Here is a 19,485-nt window from a genome sequence, read left to right as displayed (position 1 = left end):
AATGAGCATTGGAGAAGTGGATCAGCTTTGTTTGCAGATAGTCCTTGACTGTGTCATACTGTTCAGTAATATGGTGTTATATTACATTTAAAATTACTGCAGTATTTTATATTACAACTTCACAGCATGCATATAAATAACAATTTTAACACTGGTGCATAAAGTACGCCACGCAAGTACTTAATATGAGATGAGAAATGGTGCGAGTAGTTAAGGGTTAAGAAATTAGGCTAGAATGAAACCTTGTAGCCACTGCAGCCCTCCAGTATTGACATTGTCCTCCCCTGCTTTAGACAGTCCATAACATGTTGAAAAAGACAAGGGTCTGGTCCTTAAAGGATGGAAGACACTCACAGAATATAATTTTGGCAACACTTTAGGGTTTACTAGTGCATTAGTTACTTACTACAATGCTGTAAAAATATAGACTTAGTTTGGTTCTAATAAGACTTACAAAGTACCGATAATGTACGGAGTATGTCTACTTCAATTTAGAAAACAGAAACAATGCTACTCTTGGGTTATACAGACAATATGACTTTGCCTTAGTAACTTGCAACAACTTACTTGTTACTACTTGTTAGAGTCAAAGTCTTTATTAACACATGAGAGAGTCTTAATTCATTTCTAACAAGTATAACATGTAGCAGTAATCAACATATACTGTAGTATATGTAATAAGACATTTAACTAAAACGTTTTTAAACTGCATGATTTCAACTCATTTTCTTTACGATAAATAATAGCTAATACTACAAAAAAGGTATACACAATAGTGTTTGGTTAACTAATAAACTCCTAATGGATCATTTACTAGAATAATTTTGGAATGATTTAAGTGATACAAAATATGTCTCTCAGCAGTCCAGCATAGCCTGTAAAATCCTCAGTCAGTGCTTAATAAGTCTAAATAAAGCCCTTTTATGATCAACTCATTTTTATAAAATACAAGTTGCACATAATATACCACATTGCACAATCATGTTAAAGGTGGCTTTGTAAATTGTATTTAGATCAAATACTCTACCCAAAAATATATTGTTTTATATGTTAATTACCATATGTACTTTATAGTGGTGGCTAAGAAAATTTTTTAATCTCATGTTTTCCTGGATAATAGAGAGAAAGACGTTTATCGTATAACAGAGCTTAGTGGTCACAAGTTCTGTACAACAGTAAATAATGTAAAAAAAAATGTCCTTTGAAAAATGAAAAAAAAAAACACCTCACATTACTCGTTTCACTTAATCCGCTATCTTTTATCCAGTCGCTAGCTCAAAATTAACAAAACAATTCTTTTTTTTTTGCTAAAACTTTGCTAGGTATTTTCTGAATTACCAGTAAAGCAGTAAACTTAAAAACTTGCCTTTTTGACTTGAACGCCTGTATCTCTTTGTCATTCATTGGTCAAGAGTCCTACTTTCAATCTAAAAAGTGGCTCCCATGAGTCTTTGGGTTTCCAGTTTATGTACAGGTTGGTCTTATGCCTTACTTTATCATTTTTCTCTACCCCAGACTTCCCTTTCGTACGATGTTAAACTAATATTTGTATTTTCTCTTTCTGTCCCTGTCACTCTCTGTCTCTCTTAGAGTGGGCTAACACCTCTCCATTTGGTGGCTCAGGAAGGTCATGTCCCCATCGCTGACATACTAGTCAAGCAGGGAGCTTCTGTCTATGCAGCAACAAGGGTAAGACATTTCCTTTGCAAGAAGAGCCCACCAACGCACATGTAAAATTGGCACAGTAACAGCCTTGTGATCCATCTTGACAAAGAATGCTATTGCAGTGTGCCACAACTATTAATACGAATTGATTTACCTAAAATTTCTCTGTGTTTATGTAGTGTGTAAGGTTGCTGGTTCACTCCTCACTTCTGTTTTACTATGTTAATCTGTACAAGTCATTTAACTTTCCTCCTGTTGTGAATAAAATCTGTTTGTAACATATTCTGATTGTATAATTTGTATAAACTCATCATCCTAATGTGTAGAAAAAATGAAAAGTTAAACACTGAAAAAAAATCTCAAACTTCTGTTATAACAGCTCAAAATATCTTCATTACTCATTTAGAATGTGTGTTCTGTTAAAGGTGAAATTTTGTACCTGACCATCCTGCTTTGGTTTTGCCTCCAGCTAGTCTGAATGGTTCAGTTGTAATTTCTGACAAAGAAGTCATAGTGCGTGTATGTCCAGAAGTAATATTGTCAATTTCTTCATTTGATAATCTGAGTAGTCTAAAAGACTAGCATATAAAGTTTATTGATGGCTGTAAACTGACACAGGATGGTTGACTGTCGATGATTATGCTCTGCTCTGCTTTGTGCTGATTTAATAAGCTTTTAATGCAATATATGAAAGTAGGAAGGTTTGTAAATATTAAAAATCTGATTAATGCTAATACTTCGTCAGATTCTTTCTATATTGAAAAGATGTGGAAATTTGGCATGAATCAAGATTATTCAGTTACCTGCATCTTATATTGCACAAAGTCATAACTGGGACTGAAGCAGGGATGGTAGAACTTAAATAATTATGATATGGAGAAATAGTTGCCAGCAGAGTTAAGAGTTAATTTTCCAAATTTCAGGGTGGTCCTACTTTTAAATAATCCCTGTAGGTATACTTTTTACTAATTATGATTCAGTATTAAAGTACATTTTCAATAAACACTCAAATTGTTATTGCTGTTTTTATATTTTTCAGACAGGATATACACCCCTCCACATAGCTAGCCACTATGGAAACATAAAAATGGTGAAGTTTCTTTTGCAAAACCAAGCTAACGTTAACTCAAAGACAAAGGTAACTGTATATTTGATTTGTAACGTAGAATTTGGAATACATAGCTGATTCTTTAAGGTAACTGTTTCTTGGTTAATGTCCATGCATTTTGATGGCAATTTAGTTCTCCATATTAATTAAACTCCTTTTGCTCTTGTACTTTACTACTGAACAAGTAAGAAATAGCCTTAATTTGTAAACATTTTTAAAACTGGTACATCAAAACAAAAGGAATCTGAGGATTTTTAACTGAAATGTGTGTATATTAATATATATATATATACAGTATATATATAGTATATATTATGCTTAATCTATAGACTTACTTATTAAGACTTCTTATGGTCTTGGTATTGCAAGTCATTGTTCCTTTCACATGAGGTCAGTTTACTGGAAATATAAAGTAAAAATCTCAGTCATCTTTATTTGACATCCCACAGATGGGTTACACAGCACTACACCAAGCAGCTCAGCAAGGACATACTGATATTGTCACTCTACTTCTGAAGCACGGAGCATCTCCTAATGAGACCACAACGGTGAGTTATTCTTTTTTTAGTGGACCTCTGTAAGCCATTGCTGAATTGCAGGCAAGACTCTCTGTTTGAAATCTTTTGTTTTTTTCTAACCTTCACAGCTCTGCGGTGTTCCTCTGGTTTCTAACTGCTCATTAGTTTTTTTGCTTTTCATTACTCTTTATTGTTTTTTCATCTCACATATTCTTTAGTGTATCTTTCATTCTCAATACTCTTATTCTCTATCCCCCTTACTCCTCTCCAGCTTTTCACTCTACATTTAACTATGCTTTAGTGTTTTTTTTTTCTGATTATTTTCTGTTATTGTTAAAATCTCTTTGATTAACACTGTTGTTTATCATCTTTATGATCTTTAATGTTATGTTTCTTTTGCATTGTTCCTTAATGGCACATGTTATTTTATTGCTGTTTAGTCCCTTTCCAGTTTATTTTTAAAATGTATTTTAGTGTCTGCTTTGTTATCTCTCTCATATTCTCTGAATTTGATGCAACTTCATAGATTTTCTTTTTTTGGTATCTACAGTGCATCTGGAAAGTATTCACAGCACATCACTTTTTCCACATTTTTTTATGTTACAGCCTTATTCCAAAATTAATTAAATTCATTTTTTTCCTCAGAATTCTACACACAACACCCCATAATGATAACATGAAAAAAGTTTACTTGAGGTTTTTGCAAATTTATAAAAAATAAAAAAATTGAGAAAGCACATGTACATAAGTATTCACAGCCTTTGTAATGAAGCTCAAAATTGAGCTCAGGTGCATCCTGTTTCCACTGATCATCCTTGAGATGTTTCTGCAGCTTAATTGGAGTCCTCCTGTGATAAATTCAGTTGATGTGACATGATTTGGAAAGGCACACACCTGTCTATAGAAGGTCCCACAGTTGACAGTTCATGTCAGAGCACAAACCAAGCATGCAGTCAAAGGAATTGTCTGTAGACCCCCGAGACAGGATTGTCTCGAGGCACAAATCTGGGGAAGGTTACAGAAAAGTTTCTGCTGCTTTGAAGGTCCCAATGAGCACAGTGGCCTCCATCATCCGTAAGTGGAAGAAGTTCGAAACCACCAGGACTCTTCCTAGAGCTGGCCGGCCATCTAAACTGAGTGAACGGGGGAGAAGGGCCTTAGTCAGTTAAGTGACCAAGAACCCGATGGTCACTCTGTCAGAGCTCCAGAGGTCCTCTGTGGAGAGAGGAGAACCTTCCAGAAGGACAACCATCTCTGCAGCAATCCACCAATCAAGCCTGTATGGTAGAGTGGCCAGACGGAAGCCACTCCTTAGTAAAAGGCATATGGCAGCCCGCCTGGAGTTTGCCAAAAGGCACCTGAAGGACTCCCAGACCATGAGAAACAAAATTCTCTGGTCTGATGAGACAAAGATTGAACTCTTTGGTGTGAATGCCGGGCATCACGTTTGGAGGAAACCAGGCACCACTCATCACAAGGCAAATACCATCCCTACAGTGAAGCATGGTGGTGGCAGCATCATGCTGTGGGGATGTTTTTCAGCGGGAGGAACTGGGAGACTAGTCAGGATAAATGGAAAGAGGAAAAAAATGAATTTCGTTCATTTTGGAATAAGGCTGTAACATAACAAAATGTGGAAAAAGTGCTGTGAATACTTTCCGGATGCACTGTATATGATTTCTACTGTGCATGATTCTTCACTACTCTTTAGTGTTTTCCTAATTTTAATTTCAATTTGGTGTCTACTTACTCTTTAATTAATATTGTTTTTATCAGTATATTGCTGGAATATGTGAATTTCCCCTTGGGGATTAATAAAGTATCTATCTATCTATCTATCTATCTATCTATCTATCTATCTATCTATCTATCTATCTATCTATCTATCTATCTATCTATCTATCTATCTATCTATCTACGTGATTCTTTCTGAGATTATCGGCATATTTTAGTGTTGCTGTGTATCTCAAAGCTCCTTTAAGTCTCACTATTGTCTGATTCCCACCACTACCCCTTCCACCTTTCATCAATGACATTTGTATGTTTTTTTTTTACTACTTTCATATATAAACCTATGGCTCAAACTGCAAAAAGGTTATGTGAAGGAAACTGTAGAGGTTCTGCATCAGACATCAAAACCTTTTCAAATTTTAGCATATCTCATCACTTCTTAATAAAACGTATTTACTCTGTGATAATATACACAGTCATTCCTTTTGAACCTTTTATCTTTCTGTTGTGTTCATTTCAGACTTTTACAGTAACTAAACCAAAATAAATATATTACTACAATATTTACTTATTGTATGTTTTCTTTTGTTTTATTTTGTATAATATGCAGAACTGCCTTTCAGATGATTTGAAGCTGCAATGCCAACTATTTATACAGTAGTATGTTATGTATGACAGCTGAGGGCTGTGACTGTGTCTTAAGCCATGCTTTAATATCATTTTTGGTTTGTTTTTTGTTGTTCTTGTGCATATACATTTAAATTTAAAGTGATATAGCTGCCATGTGTATGCCATTATTTCTTTTAATCCAGGAATAGTGCTGTTTCAGACACAGCAGTGCATTCTACACAAATACCATAGTTAACCCAAAAAAAAAAAAATTGTAACATTTTGTTTTTTTAAGAAAGTTTGTAAGTGATCACCTAAACTGAATGATAAAACTCAATTAAGATAACTGTAATTAATCTACCTTTCCTGTAATTTTCATCAAGACAATACAATTCAAAATATTCTCATTTTATTCACAAATGATCATTTTTGTGATTAAAATGAATCTCACAATTTACACTTAACAACTTTAACGCCCAATCTTGTTTTTTCAATTAGCATTCTTCTCTTTTGCCTATAGGGTGCTTTCAGTAGCATTAAAAAAAATGTTGAGTAGAGTTTTAGTAATCCTAACTCAAATTTTAGTTATGAGTTCAGTGCAATGCAAGTCCTGTTGGATGTTGTTAGACTTATTAGATAACAGTTTGGAGGAGGCAGTCTTCTGTGAAGGCTACTGGACATCTGGCCTGATCTAGCTGTTCCAGCACCTCATCCTCAGGGTCGCTGAGGGTGGGGAAGGCTGCTGGGATCCAGGGTGGTACGTGCTCCCCAACCTGACCTGACTTGAATTTAGGCTTTGTTTCCTGGACATTCTAAAGTCAGCTAACTTTACTTAATCTTAAACAAGTTTCAATAGAGAACAAAACTTGTTAAGAAATTTTGTTATTAAGATGGTGAGACAAGCAATTTATTTACCTGAAAACATTAAGCTTAATATTGTCATGGCTTGCCTTAAGTGAGCCCTTACAGTAAGTTTAAATGTAACATTTCTGATTAACTTTTATTGTCATTGATCCAAATGAAACACTAAGAAAATGTATTTTACTTGCTTTCTCATATTCTTATTGTATCTTTGTCAGAGTGGTACCACTGCACTTGCTATTGCAAAGAGACTTGGCTATATCTCTGTGATCGATGTGTTGAAAATTGTCACAGAAGAAACCATGTCAGTGGTGAGTTTGAACTTCATTCAACACAAGCACTTTGTTCATTGAAACGATTTTCGTAATATAGAATATTTAATATTCATCTTAATTTATTTCAGATGACTATAGAGAAGCACAGAATGAGCTTTCCAGAAACAGTTGATGAAATCTTAGATGTTTCTGAAGATGAAGGTAAATATCAAATGGAAAGGGGCTTTATTTCAAAATTTAAAATTTCAAAACTAAACAAAAAACTATTGCAGAATCTCACAAAATAGTAAACTTACAATAGATGAAACTCTGCTGCCTACATCATCTGTAACACTAACTTACATGGGAAATACATTGAATGTTTAGATCATTTTTTTTTTAATATATCAACGTTTTTAACATTAAACTGACTAATAACCTAAAACATAAAGAAATGAAAACAAGAAATGCAAATCTCAATGCTTACTAAAACAATAAAACGCTTTGAGCTGTGAAATTCAATAAAGGGTTAATTAATTATTTTTTTTCTACATTATGGGCCAATGCTGTTACCACTATTGATAAATAATTATTTGTGCATAAAATTAAATTCTATTAATACTGGAATTCAAATCATGCTTCGACCTATACTTACAGTACTCTGGATATACTGTATAAGGTATATGCTAAATGTATAGATTTTATTTGTTTTTTGTAATACAGATAAAAATAAAACATTCTCAGAACTGTAACTTTTTACCTTAAAATTTTCCTAAAATAAATTATAAAAAAAAACTTTTTTTTAAATATGACAATGTTTTGAATTCTTTTATATTGCAGCAGATTTTTTTGAAATATTTAAGTCAGAACAAATATTATAACCGTCTGTGTTCGGATTCAATGGGTTGGAAAATGGATGGATGGATGGATCTTATTCAGTTAATTCACTGTTTATGTGTGCTACATATATTCAAAAACAGATATTATGTCTTAAAATATTAAATCCAAAATTAAAATTAAAAATTAAAAAATATGTATATCAAAATATTTCTGAAATGCAATTTTTCAAAACCAAAGTTTAAAGTCAGGAAAGTGACAGATTCAGTGAACTTATGATTCCTGAATTGATTTATTTGTTTCATAAAGAAGCCACACGTTTTTACTATATAAGATGACACTGACTATGTTACAACATGACTTGTGTATGTGCAACACCAAAATATTCCTAATGTCCAGTGCAACAAGCCAGAAGTTCATGATGAATGTATTATACAATGACAAAAAGAAGCAGAACCAAATTTAAACAGCAACAATTAAATTTACTGAAAAAAAGTCCAAAATATAAAATTATCACCAAATGATTGATATGAATCTTTTATGATAAAGAATATAGAAAGACTAAATAGGAGTGATATAGGAGATACAACATGGTGTGTTGTTGTTTTTAAAAGTAAGCTGACTGGCACTCAGGAGAACATTTGCAAATTGCAGTCTAGAGAGGCATTAAAAGCCTCTCTCTCTTGCTTCAAGCAATTAAATGAATTTCATTTTTGCGTCTGCAGCTTAGCATCATTGTCACAGCACTGAGAAGGTGCTGGTGAATACTTCACAATTTCTATTCATTTGTTGTAGGTGTTTACCAATTCAACAGCTGTGCAGGAACAGCTCAAAATACTGTGACATGCCAATACTGCAGCTCCTAGACACATGTCAAGTAGAAACCTGCATATTGCTTTTGCTATAATATCGGAGTGGATGGGGCTAGTATGCAGCACTTATTTTGAAGCTGATTTTATATCAGAACATTTAGTGATATGTTGTATGAAATGCTGGCACTGTCTGGAAGTATTTAAAAGAAGCCATGAATGAATATTGAAAGAAATCTGTGCTAGCAAGTCCACTTTCATACCAAAGTAAGACCTGCTAGTCTATCGATTATAAACCAGCTGTTAACATTCAACAAGCAATTATAAATTATTAGGAAAAACAAAGACTCTTTAAATATGTTAGTCATTTGTTTTATATGTTGGTAAAGCTTGTAATATGTTTCATTTTGTCACAACAGTTTTTCTAATGTTGTAATAGCATGCACATTGTTAATGGCTACTTTTAATGGATACCTAAACTGAAGTGTTACTGAGTTGCTAATATGTAAACAAATAATTCATAAAAACATTTGCATTGTTTACTGCAAATTAGGTGCAAGATTTGTTCACTGTGAAAAACATTGCTGAAAAAATTGCACTTTTTTTTTTTCTTAACGGATAGTCTGCATAGATTGTTCAGTAATCATGATATGACTAGTGTTAATACATTATACTAGATTTCATCTTGCTCCCTAAGACTGTATTATCATTAACTAGTAAGCAAACTTAAAAGCAGCACGGCATTTTTTCAAGTGACCTAAACTCTGTTATTAACATTTCCTGTGTACAATTTAATTAACGCATTACATTTATTAGTAAATGAAACTGTAAATTTGAGCAAATAAATAAATGATTATTTACATAAAATAAAACGTTTAAAGCTAAATCATGATTTTCTTACTTTTTAGGAATTGCGCAGCTCACTCTAGGTATGGAAATTACTTCTGCCTTGATGTAGTTGTTAGTAATCATGTGATGATTTCATCTCAAGCTGCCGTCCTGCTCATGCCCATGCTAACATTTGCTTCATTTAGAGTGTGGCTAAACATCACATTTTGTCAAGTGTATTGTTGGTCTGAAGCTAATCACTGCTTTTTTTGCCTTTAGCTAATCTAACCTGGTTTCAGCATCAGTTTTCTTAAAGTCTCATTGGCAATGCCCAGTCCTCAGTCCTTGTTTCAGTTCTATAGCAGATATCTTTTTCTTTCAGAAAACTGATATAACCAATTTGTTTGTGTTCAGTTTATGTCGCTGTGAAGTCTTAGTAAGAACAGTTTTATATTTACCTGTATACAGAGTGTCGTGTTGTCAAAATTTATCCTGTGCAGATCCTGTCAGTTATTTTTTGTAAGACGTAGCTGAGTGCTGGTCTCTCTTGTCTGCATGCAAGTTTTTTTGTTTAGCTTACCTATAAACTGTGATACTCAACTGTTCAATGGAATAACTGGTTTAAGTAGTGACACATACTGTAAATATGCACACAGTCCATCTTTCATATAAATATTTCATTCTCAGACATATACACATTTATTGTTGTTTTGTACTCTGGCTTGGTTAACTGTGAAAAATAGAAGCGTTTGCACAAGTGAAAGAAGTAAATTTCCATCTAGGATGATTGTTTTAAGATCAAAGGAAGGAAAAGGGAAAGGGCAGAACATCTACAAGAGAAAATAGAACAACTTTCAGCCACACAACTGTGAGGTAAATCAGTAAGAAAATATAAATCTCATTTACAATATAACTATTTCAGCCAGCTTAACAATAAGATAAGGAAGAAAGGAAGCAGTTGATAAAAACGTTGGTTAATTTGGCCAGTCAAGCCATTTGGTAAAAATCATTGAAGATGATGAAATGTTCTTCAGGATTGGTTACACCAGTTCAGCTTTAACTGATAAGCAGAAAATGGAAAGACTCCAGTTATTTTTTGGGCCAGTCAGTATTCAAATATTGTGAAATCATGGCTTGGTAATAATCTAACAGCTGTAGTCATACAGCATGAAAATGGTCAAAAGAGTGTCAGTGAAATGTGCGTGAAATTATAGCTGCACTAGTGTTTCTGCCTCTTGCACACCACTGTCTTGTATTTGAACAGTGATGGTGTTATGGACCTATTCATATAACCATCATAATGTATTGTAAATGAAGTACAGATAACTTATATTTTGCATCTTTGCAGGTTTGTTTCTTTATTTAGGCAGCCCATGGCCTAAACCACAGGTGACGAACTTCAGTCCTGGAGGGCCGCAGTAGCTGCAGGTTTTCGTTCTAACATTCTTCACCATTAGTGAGCCGTTTTTGCTGCTAATTAACGTCCTTTGCCTTTATTTTAATTAACCTGACTCAAGCCCTTTAGTTGTCTCTATTTCCTTAATTAGCAGCCAAACAATAATGAGACACAAAACAAGCTGCTACCTGACCAGCTCACATGTGCTCCTCACACAATATCAGAAAATAAAGAATGGTAAAAGTCTCTGTAAGGTTCATCTCTCAGGTCACCCAAACATTTTGATGGTGTTCTTAGAAAAAAAAGAAAAATCAACAGTTTTAGAAATGTCTGCTGTAGCAGAATGAGAGCAGCAACGAGCTGTGGAATTAAATAACGGGTTTAATTAACTGCAATAATGAGCTTCTCATTAAGAGATTGGTTGGAGTGAAATTGGTTGGAGTTTGAAAACCCAGTTCAGCTGCTCATCTTTTGGCTCATTTCACATCTCATTTCTGTTTGACTGCCATTTAATGAAGAAAGGAATCAATTCAGAGGCCTGAATCCTTAAAAACATGAAGGGAAAAGAAGATGATTAGCAGTGAAAACTGGTCACTGATTAGGAAAAGGGTTAGAATGAAAACGTGCAGCCACTGCGGCCCACCAGGACTGGAGTTCGACACCACTGGCCTAAACCATTATACCTTTAGTCTATTGCTGTGCTTAAAAACTCAAATCAAATAACATATCTGATTAAAGTCTCTAACCGCATTTACATTTGTGGCTGCAGGAATTACATGTTAACTTAACCTGCATGGCTTTTGCTTTCATTTATGACCAAAGCATAGACCTACATTAGTCCTTTGAACCTTATGGGGAAAAAAAAGGTGCATTTTTGCTCATACTAAGACTTTTTAAAATGTTACACAAGTCTTCTAAATGAATTTTGTCACATGGCATATCAGTTTAAGTTAATCCAACTTTCTGTTGAAAAGCAGCAGCTAGTGGTCATTTACTCAAATGTGAAATGCAAAGCCAGACTGTACAAAAACAGAACTGCTTTTTTGTGATGAAGTCATGCCTTTGTCACACTCAGTTGAAAAAGGTTGTGGTGCCCTTCTTTTCCAATAAGTACCCAAATTAACGTATTGTGTTTATAATTTCAGAGAACAGGGAGTTGCCCTTAAATGCAGTTTAAATGCAGATTTTTACTTCAGCGATTGAACTCATCAGCATCCAAATACTGTCTTCTTTTGTTCTCCTCATTTAAATCATTTCTTATTTAGCAGTTCCTGCACTGTGTGTGAGTGTGCCCCATCCAGGGTTAATTTCTGACGTGTGTATAGTCCTACCAGGATGGGCTTCAGCCCAACTACACCCTGAATTCATTTTAACATATTTCAGCATTCTATATTCTGTTAGAAAAATCATCCAATATTAACATTTACTGTGCTACAATTTGTGTGAGATCCACTTTTGTAGATGCTTCCAGATAATTCTTAATCACTGATACTTTATGTAATAAACTCCTCAATACCTGAGAAATTCTGTAATTTCCTCAAACCCAACATAGGTACTGGTTATTAGTACTGTATAGGCGAACAGACCACTGCCACATCTTTGGACTGGCTGTGCTCTTCACCTAGAAATTTACAAATGATATATATATATATATATTTATATATATATATATATATATATATATATATATATATATATATATATATATATATATATATATATAAGGAGCAATTTACGTGTTGATACAGTTTTATTTTTAGCAGTGAAACTTCTTTGTGGTTTGCGCTATTCAGTAGGTAAGCAACATGCTTTTTAAGTAAATGTTGTTAAAGTAGAAATTAAAAATAACCTCACACTTTGCACTTCATTATGTTTTAATACTGCATGATATAATAGTGTATTAGAAGTGACATTGTTGTATAGGGAGCGGCACTGTGGCACAGTGGGTAGCTCTGCTGCCTTACAGTTAGGAGACTCGGGTTTGCTTCCCGGGTCCTCCCTGCATGGAGTTTGCATGTTCTCTCCGTGTCTGCGTGGGTTTCCTCCGGGTACTCTGGTTTCCTCCCACAGTCCGAAGACATGAAGGTTAGGTGCACTGGTGATTCTAAATTGTCCCTAGTGTGTGCTTGGTGTGTGGGTGTGTGTGCGCCCCCTGCGGTGGGCTGGCGCCCTGCCCGGGGTTTGTTTTCTGCCTTGCGCCCTGTGTTGGCTGGGATTGGCTCCAGCAGACCCCTGTGACCCTGTAGTTAGGATATAGCGGGCTGGATAATGGATGGATTGATTGTTGTATAGAGCTGTGGAGGCTCAACCACTGTATTGTCAAGTAATATTAATGTCTGTCTTTATCCATGTCCATAATTAGTTAGTTCAAATGCATTCTAGCTGTTCAAGAAATGTTTTTATCTGTGCTCAGATCTGCATGTGCGTTTCTAAGTCATGCAGGAAATAAAGACGTTGTAAAAATAGAAAAAATAATTTTCCATTTATTTTCTCCTGTTCTGAGCACTTGCACTAATTTCCGGCTATAACACAATGACAGAAATAATAAAACCATACTTCATTTATTTTCCTACGCACACACATTAGGTTGATCAAACAGTAAAACAGATCAAATTCAGTTTGTTTACCATACATAAATCCACTATATGCTCATTATCAGTTTATTGAGTTAGCTTAGTTCACAATGGAGAAAAGAAAAGCAAAAACTCCAGTCAGACAAAATAGGGTATAAAATTAATCTCTAAGACCAGGTTTAAACTTCACGCAACACGACGCATGCTCCAGCGGACACTACTGCTACGCAAGCATTTTACTGTTTATACTTGGGCATACTTTACGTAAATCTGGAAGAATCCACCAGTTGGCAGTGCCAGATATTATCACGGTGAAAAAACGCTCGGCTTCACTGTGTTGTGAATTGCCTAGAACACCCATTAAATTCCGATGACACCTTCCCACAATATATCTGAAAAGGATGTTGACCCATTCCAGCCAGCATTGGACACGAGGCAGAAACAATCCCTAGATGGGGCATCAGCTCATCTCAAGGTGAATACAAACACTCACATACACTAGCGTCGTTTTAGTGTAACCAAATCTGCATATCTTTGGAAGGAATCCTCAGCACACTGTGGAAACTCACCAGGAAAACATAAACAGTAAACTCTAGGCAGGGAATATCAGCAACATGACTCCCTGTGAGACAGCAGCGCTACGCCAAGATGTCTCCCCCATGTAAGTAATTATTAAAAGTATTCATTATTTAAACGGAATTAACGATTTATCTGAAAAAATGTAACATACATACTTTAATGTATTTCATCATGAAAATTATATCAAGTTTAAATCTAAGGATTCTAAATGTGCAGAGAATTGGAATATCACACATTTAATGTGTTCTGTGTGGTGATCTATTGCTGTTTGCCGCTGCTGTCAGGTCAGGAGGAATGCCCAGAAGCTCGTAGAGATTAAAAACTGGGATGATGTTTACGACGGTCTGCTTTAATGATAAAGTAAACTATGAGGTTAAAGTGGACATTTCAAGATTAAAACTGAAATTTCCACTTTAATTACAAAATACACCTTTTCACCATGTCCTTAATTTTTTTTCTCTGTGGCTCAAATACTCATACTTTGGCCTGGGTATAACGTTAAACTGCATCCGGCCCTGCATCCGGTCCTCCAACTTGCAGGGAAATCATGGTGGTTGGTGGCAAGATTGGCACTCCAGCCACCTAAAAAAAACTTACATAAAGGACTCCTTTTTGCACTCCGCGGGAGTAGCTCTGCTGCAGCCGCCCACAGGAAGGCTGCTCGCATCATGAAGGGGATGGGAGAAAGCCCTTGGGAGCCCCATCCCCGGAAGAGTCGAAACCGTTGGAGAGCCAATAGGGTCAGGTCTGTTGGGGATTGAACTGGTGTGGTGCTGAGGCATCGCCTGCTGCACGGTATCACTCGGGTCCTAATTTGAAGCATCCCATACGGGTGGGCGCATGGAACGTCTTGTCTCTTCGGCAAGATGATCATCTTCCTCTGCTGTTGGAGGAGCTGCATAAACTCCGCATTTCAGTGGTGGCACTCTCTGAGGTGCGCAGACCGGGGACTGGCCAGATCTCTGTAGTTGGATACACCTTTTATTGGTCTGGTCCGTCTGATGCATGTCATATTCGGGGAATAGCTGTTGCTGTAGCGGATTGGCTTCTTCCAGTGGTGTCCGATGTCACTCCTTTCAACAAGAGTATTATGGGACTCAGATTATGGCACTCCCTGGGTGCCTTGTCTGTTGTCTCAGTGTATGCTCTGACTGTGGTGAGTGATGTCTCGGCAAGGGAGACATTTTATTCACAGCTTCTGTCTGGTCATTTGGGTGATTTCAATGCAACAACTGGCACTGACAGGGCTGGCTATGAGGATTGTCTTGGTCCCCATGGGTCTGGTGACCGTGGTGAAAGTGGCTCCATGTTTCTTGACTTTGCAAAAGGGGCTGCGAATCACTGGATCCTGGTTCCAGCACCCTGAACCGCATCGTTGGACTTGGTACTCCACTACTGGTGGTGCGGTGAAGGAGATCAATCACATCCTCGTGGACAGACGCTGGAGGCTCTTACAAAACTACAGGGTATACAGAAGTGCCCAGTTTGTGAATTCTGACCACAGACTTGTTGTTGCTACTCTTAGGATCCAGCTTAGGTCCAGTAGGTTACCAACTACTAGGAAAATGAGCCTGGACTTGGTCTGTACTGGGAACTGAGAAGGACGGCTGTGAGGGCTCTGAGGGCAGATAAAGAGGCGTTTGTTAGAGGAATCTGTGAGCAAGTGACACACCATTTATAGTCTAGCGACCCACGTCCTGCTTACAGAGGAATCAAAGCATAACGCACATCTGAATCTGTTCCTTGGAGAGTCGCAGTCAGGGCGGCTGATGGAACAGTCCTTACGGATGACACTGCAGTTGTGACCCGCTGGGCTGGCTACTTTGAGCAGTTGTTCAAAGCTGATCCTCTGGCTAGGACGTTGGATATCTCTGGGTCCACGGTTCTTGAAGATTATCCTCCAATTAGCTGTGAACCACCCGATCTTATTGAGATTGCACAGGTGTTGAACCAGCTGAGGGGGGGAAAGGCTGCAGGGATCTGTGGTATCCAGGGTGAACTTCTCCAGGCTGGTGGTAAGGTTGTCCTCCTGGCATTGCCAGCAATCTTTGCTTCCATTTGGGAGACTGGCATCATCTCAACTGACTGGAAAATGTGACTTGTCGTCTCTATGTGGAAAGGGAAGGGTGATTGCCTGGATTGCAGCAACTACAGGGAGTTAACACTGCTCTGGGTGCCAGGTTATGTCCTTGCTACGGTCGTCCTCAATAGGATCCGTAATCACTTGCTCACCTATCAGCAACTGGTACAGTCTGTTTTTACGCCTAAGAAGTCTACCATCGACCGCATCCTGGCACTGAGGGTTCTCATGGACCGCAAATGCGAATATCAGCAGAGTTTCTTTGCAGCCTTTGTCGATTTTCACAAATCGTTTGACTCAGTGGATCGAGCTGCCCTGTGGGACATCCTGAGGGTTTGCGGGATCCCCTCGAGATTGCTGGATATCATGGCTGGCCTGTACACTGGTACAGTGAGTGTTGTGTAGATTGAAGGCAGGACCTCTGCATTTTTCCCAGTTGATTCTGAGGTTCGTCAGGTGTGTGTTCTTGCTCCTACTCCGTTCAGTGCTTGTATGGACTGGGTGTTGGGCAAAGTTGTGGGGTCCAGCAGCTGTGGGGCATCTGTTGGTGAAGAAAGATTCACAGATCTTGACTTTGCTGACGATGCTGTGATCTTCGCTGAGTCAATGAAGACTCTGATCGGGGCGCTCGAGAGACTAAGCGAGGAGTCCGAGTGTCTGGGCTTGCGAGTGTCCTGGATAAAAACCAAGATCCAGGCTTTTAATGACCTCTTGGGCACAGCCATCAGCAGTGTGTGTCTGTCTGTGGAGACAGTGTCGACCTTGTTGAGAGGTTTACTTACCTTGGCAGTGACATTCATGTCTCTGGTGACTCTTTCTATGAAGTCAGTAGATGGATTGGGAGAGCATGGGGGGTCATCAGGTCGCTGGAAAGGGGTGTGTGGTGCTCCCAATATCTATGCAAAAGGACGAAGGTCCAAGTCTTTAGAGTCCTGGTGCTTCCTGTCTTGCTTTATGGTTGCAAGACATGAATGCTATCCAGTGACCTGAGACAAAGACTGGACTCCTTTGGTACTGTGTCACTCTGGAAAATCCTTGGGTACCATTGGTTTGACTTTGTGTTGAATGAGCGGTTACTCATGGAGTCCCGGATGAGGCACATTACTCCGAGATGATCCGGCTCATAAGATTCTCATTGTTGGGGACCTGAGTGGCTGAACCAGGCCAAGGGGTCGCCCACGTAATACCTGGCTGCAGCAGATAGAGGGATCATTTCCGGGTCATTTCCGGAGGGTGGGACTGGACTACATGTCTGCCTGGGGGGTTGCAAACCGGGTTTCCGAGTTGTTTCGCCGTGTAGTGGGTGCAGCAACGCACTGTACCAGTGCATGCTCCCCAACTTGACTTGCTCAAATACAGCGCTGTACATTATGTTGCTGTTGTGAAGCTGCAAAAAAAAAAAGACGGTACAAAAGATGGTATGTGAGACTTTTAAAATGTATCATTAAAATGTGTCATTACAATCGGGAATATGCGATGCTTGAATATGAAAGCATCACAAATGCATTTGTATGTCGGCATTTTGCTTCACCACATCGAACCGTTCATCAAACATTGAAGCGCGCACATTGATCCCGTAGGATCCTCAAAGTGGCTTTGTGTCACATGTAGACAGTAAACAGAGGCTCTGATGTCACATTCCAACTTTTATCACACTGTGGCCCCAGACATTTTGCTGAAACTGCAACTCGCACACGCGTCGCGTTAATTTCTGAGGACATGCTCAGAGGACGCGTCAAATGAATGCTGGGAACACGTAGCAGCCATGATGCGTGCACGTATGCATTCTGAGCATGAAGTATAAATGAGCCCTAAGGATCCTCAGTTGGTTACAACAAAGTTCATAGTCCAAGCAGACAAAATCACAGTTCTGATGACCTTGACCAACTATACTCACCCGGGCATTCTGCAATACAATAAGTATGTGTGCTGGCCAGTTACATAAGAAGATTAAATCCTTTTATTCTTGGATTCTGAGACTCCTAACATTCCTAGTGTCGCTTTCCATGGGCAGGGGTAGCAACTTGCCAGTGTAACCAAGGGCCACAGCAGAGTGCCCACAAGGGAAACAGAGCAAGAAGGTTTGGTATTATTTCATAACGATTGTTAAAATTGTATTTTTGAGCAAATGTCTAACAAACAGAGATGCTACAGTATATAAAGAACAGTTCATCAGCTTGGATTTAAATGCAGAAACTAATGGGGTTTCACTTACCTAAACAAGCTACCATTCCTCAACTCTGGGGTTCTTTGGAAAAAGTTCAACCTTTCATTGTTGTTTTATCAATTCTTAGAACCTTTAGTAGACCAGTAATTTGAATCTGTGGTGTACGCAATGGTATGTGTGTACTGATGAATTCAGACAAGTAAATAGGGCCTGAACCATTCAATGCTGTACATCTAAGAAGGAGAATGTTGAAATGAGTCAAAATTGAACTAGAGGAGGAAAGGTATAAGCACTTAAGAACAGAAGTTGTGTGGTGGTACTTTCAGGTTCTAGTAGTGACTCTTGCAGAGGAATTTTGAACTAACTCTCTGTAAGTAAGAACACAATTTGAGCTGTTGATTAATTGTTAGTTACCTGTTACTTGGTTTTCTTGTTAGTTTTGCTATAAGTAAATACATGAATTAATGTTTCTGTGTCACAAATGGTTAGAAAACATTTTTACTCTTTTTCTTGCTGGAAAATGCAGGCTTAAGATAGTGTTATAATAGAGTATTATACAAGTGCCCAACTGTGTGCTAAATAGGTAATGCTACTCTTATATAATAAAATATATTAATATTTCATTTTTTGCTGCATTGAAAGACAACTTTTTAACTTATTGCCAAAATTAAGGAGCCATTAGAACAAAGTAATTTGATATAAATTAAAAATATAGTGGAGTACCATCTGTATATAAATGAAAGTGAATATTTTCTAGTTATATCACACTCAGAGTACTGAATTATATATACCTTTGGAATTTAATAATGAAATACTGTGGAACCTCGGTATACGTCCTTAATTCGTTCCAGACCCTTTGACTTATACCAAACAGGATGTATACCAAACAAATTTTTCCCATAAGAAATAATGGGAAAATGATTAATCCGTTCCCATGAAAAAAAATATCCTATTTCTGTTGGCATATTATACATTGATGGGGTTGTATAAAATAATTTAAACACTGCTTAATACTAAAATACATAAATACAAAAGCAATTAGATGAAATAAATGAAAATTTTACCTCACTTTACTTTTTAATAACAGTTTTTCACAATCGTAGATACCATCGTTCTTGCCAAACGGTATGCAACAGCCATGTCCCGGATACGCATGCCACCTTCATACTTTTCAACAATCAATTAAAATTTACATGAAAAAAACACAAAATCACGTTGTGACGATGCAGGTTTGCTGTATGCTCCCATTTTCTGCCAGGGAGCCCTTGAATCCTACACTGTCGGTAATGTGCCGCGCTGCTAACCTCATCAGTAACAACAAAGCAAGGGGATGGTGAAAAAGTGCAAAGTGCTTTTATTAAAACAATTAACAAAACAAGGTGTTCAAATGAAAGTGCAGTCTCCAAATTTCCAATAAATAATCCATAAAATCAGAAGTGAAACGTGGAGGTTAAAAACAATAGAAAAAAG

The 19,485-nt window shown here is 37.3% G+C and overlaps 1 protein-coding gene across 4 annotated transcripts in view; it reads left to right on the top strand.

Annotated features, from left to right (window-relative positions):
- ank1a (ankyrin 1, erythrocytic a) overlaps positions 1-19,485 on the top strand; it is a 295,220-nt gene that overhangs the window by 161,639 nt on the left and 114,096 nt on the right. For 3 of the 4 annotated variants that reach the window (XM_039768574.1, XM_039768576.1, XM_039768573.1), the window contains exons 18-23: positions 1,591-1,689; positions 2,705-2,803; positions 3,223-3,321; positions 6,711-6,803; positions 6,896-6,968; positions 9,301-9,321. In XM_039768574.1, the coding sequence (XP_039624508.1) occupies positions 1,591-1,689; positions 2,705-2,803; positions 3,223-3,321; positions 6,711-6,803; positions 6,896-6,968; positions 9,301-9,321 (484 nt within the window). The remainder of the gene's footprint in view (positions 1-1,590; positions 1,690-2,704; positions 2,804-3,222; positions 3,322-6,710; positions 6,804-6,895; positions 6,969-9,300; positions 9,322-19,485) is intronic. The other variant, XM_039768575.1, reaches the window with a different exon arrangement.

The sequence above is a fragment of the Polypterus senegalus genome, chromosome 11 (assembly GCF_016835505.1).
Source record: "Polypterus senegalus isolate Bchr_013 chromosome 11, ASM1683550v1, whole genome shotgun sequence".
Classification (NCBI taxonomy): domain Eukaryota; kingdom Metazoa; phylum Chordata; class Cladistia; order Polypteriformes; family Polypteridae; genus Polypterus; species Polypterus senegalus.
Note: the sequence above shows the minus strand (reverse complement) of the source record. Positions and strands in the feature narration are given on the sequence as shown.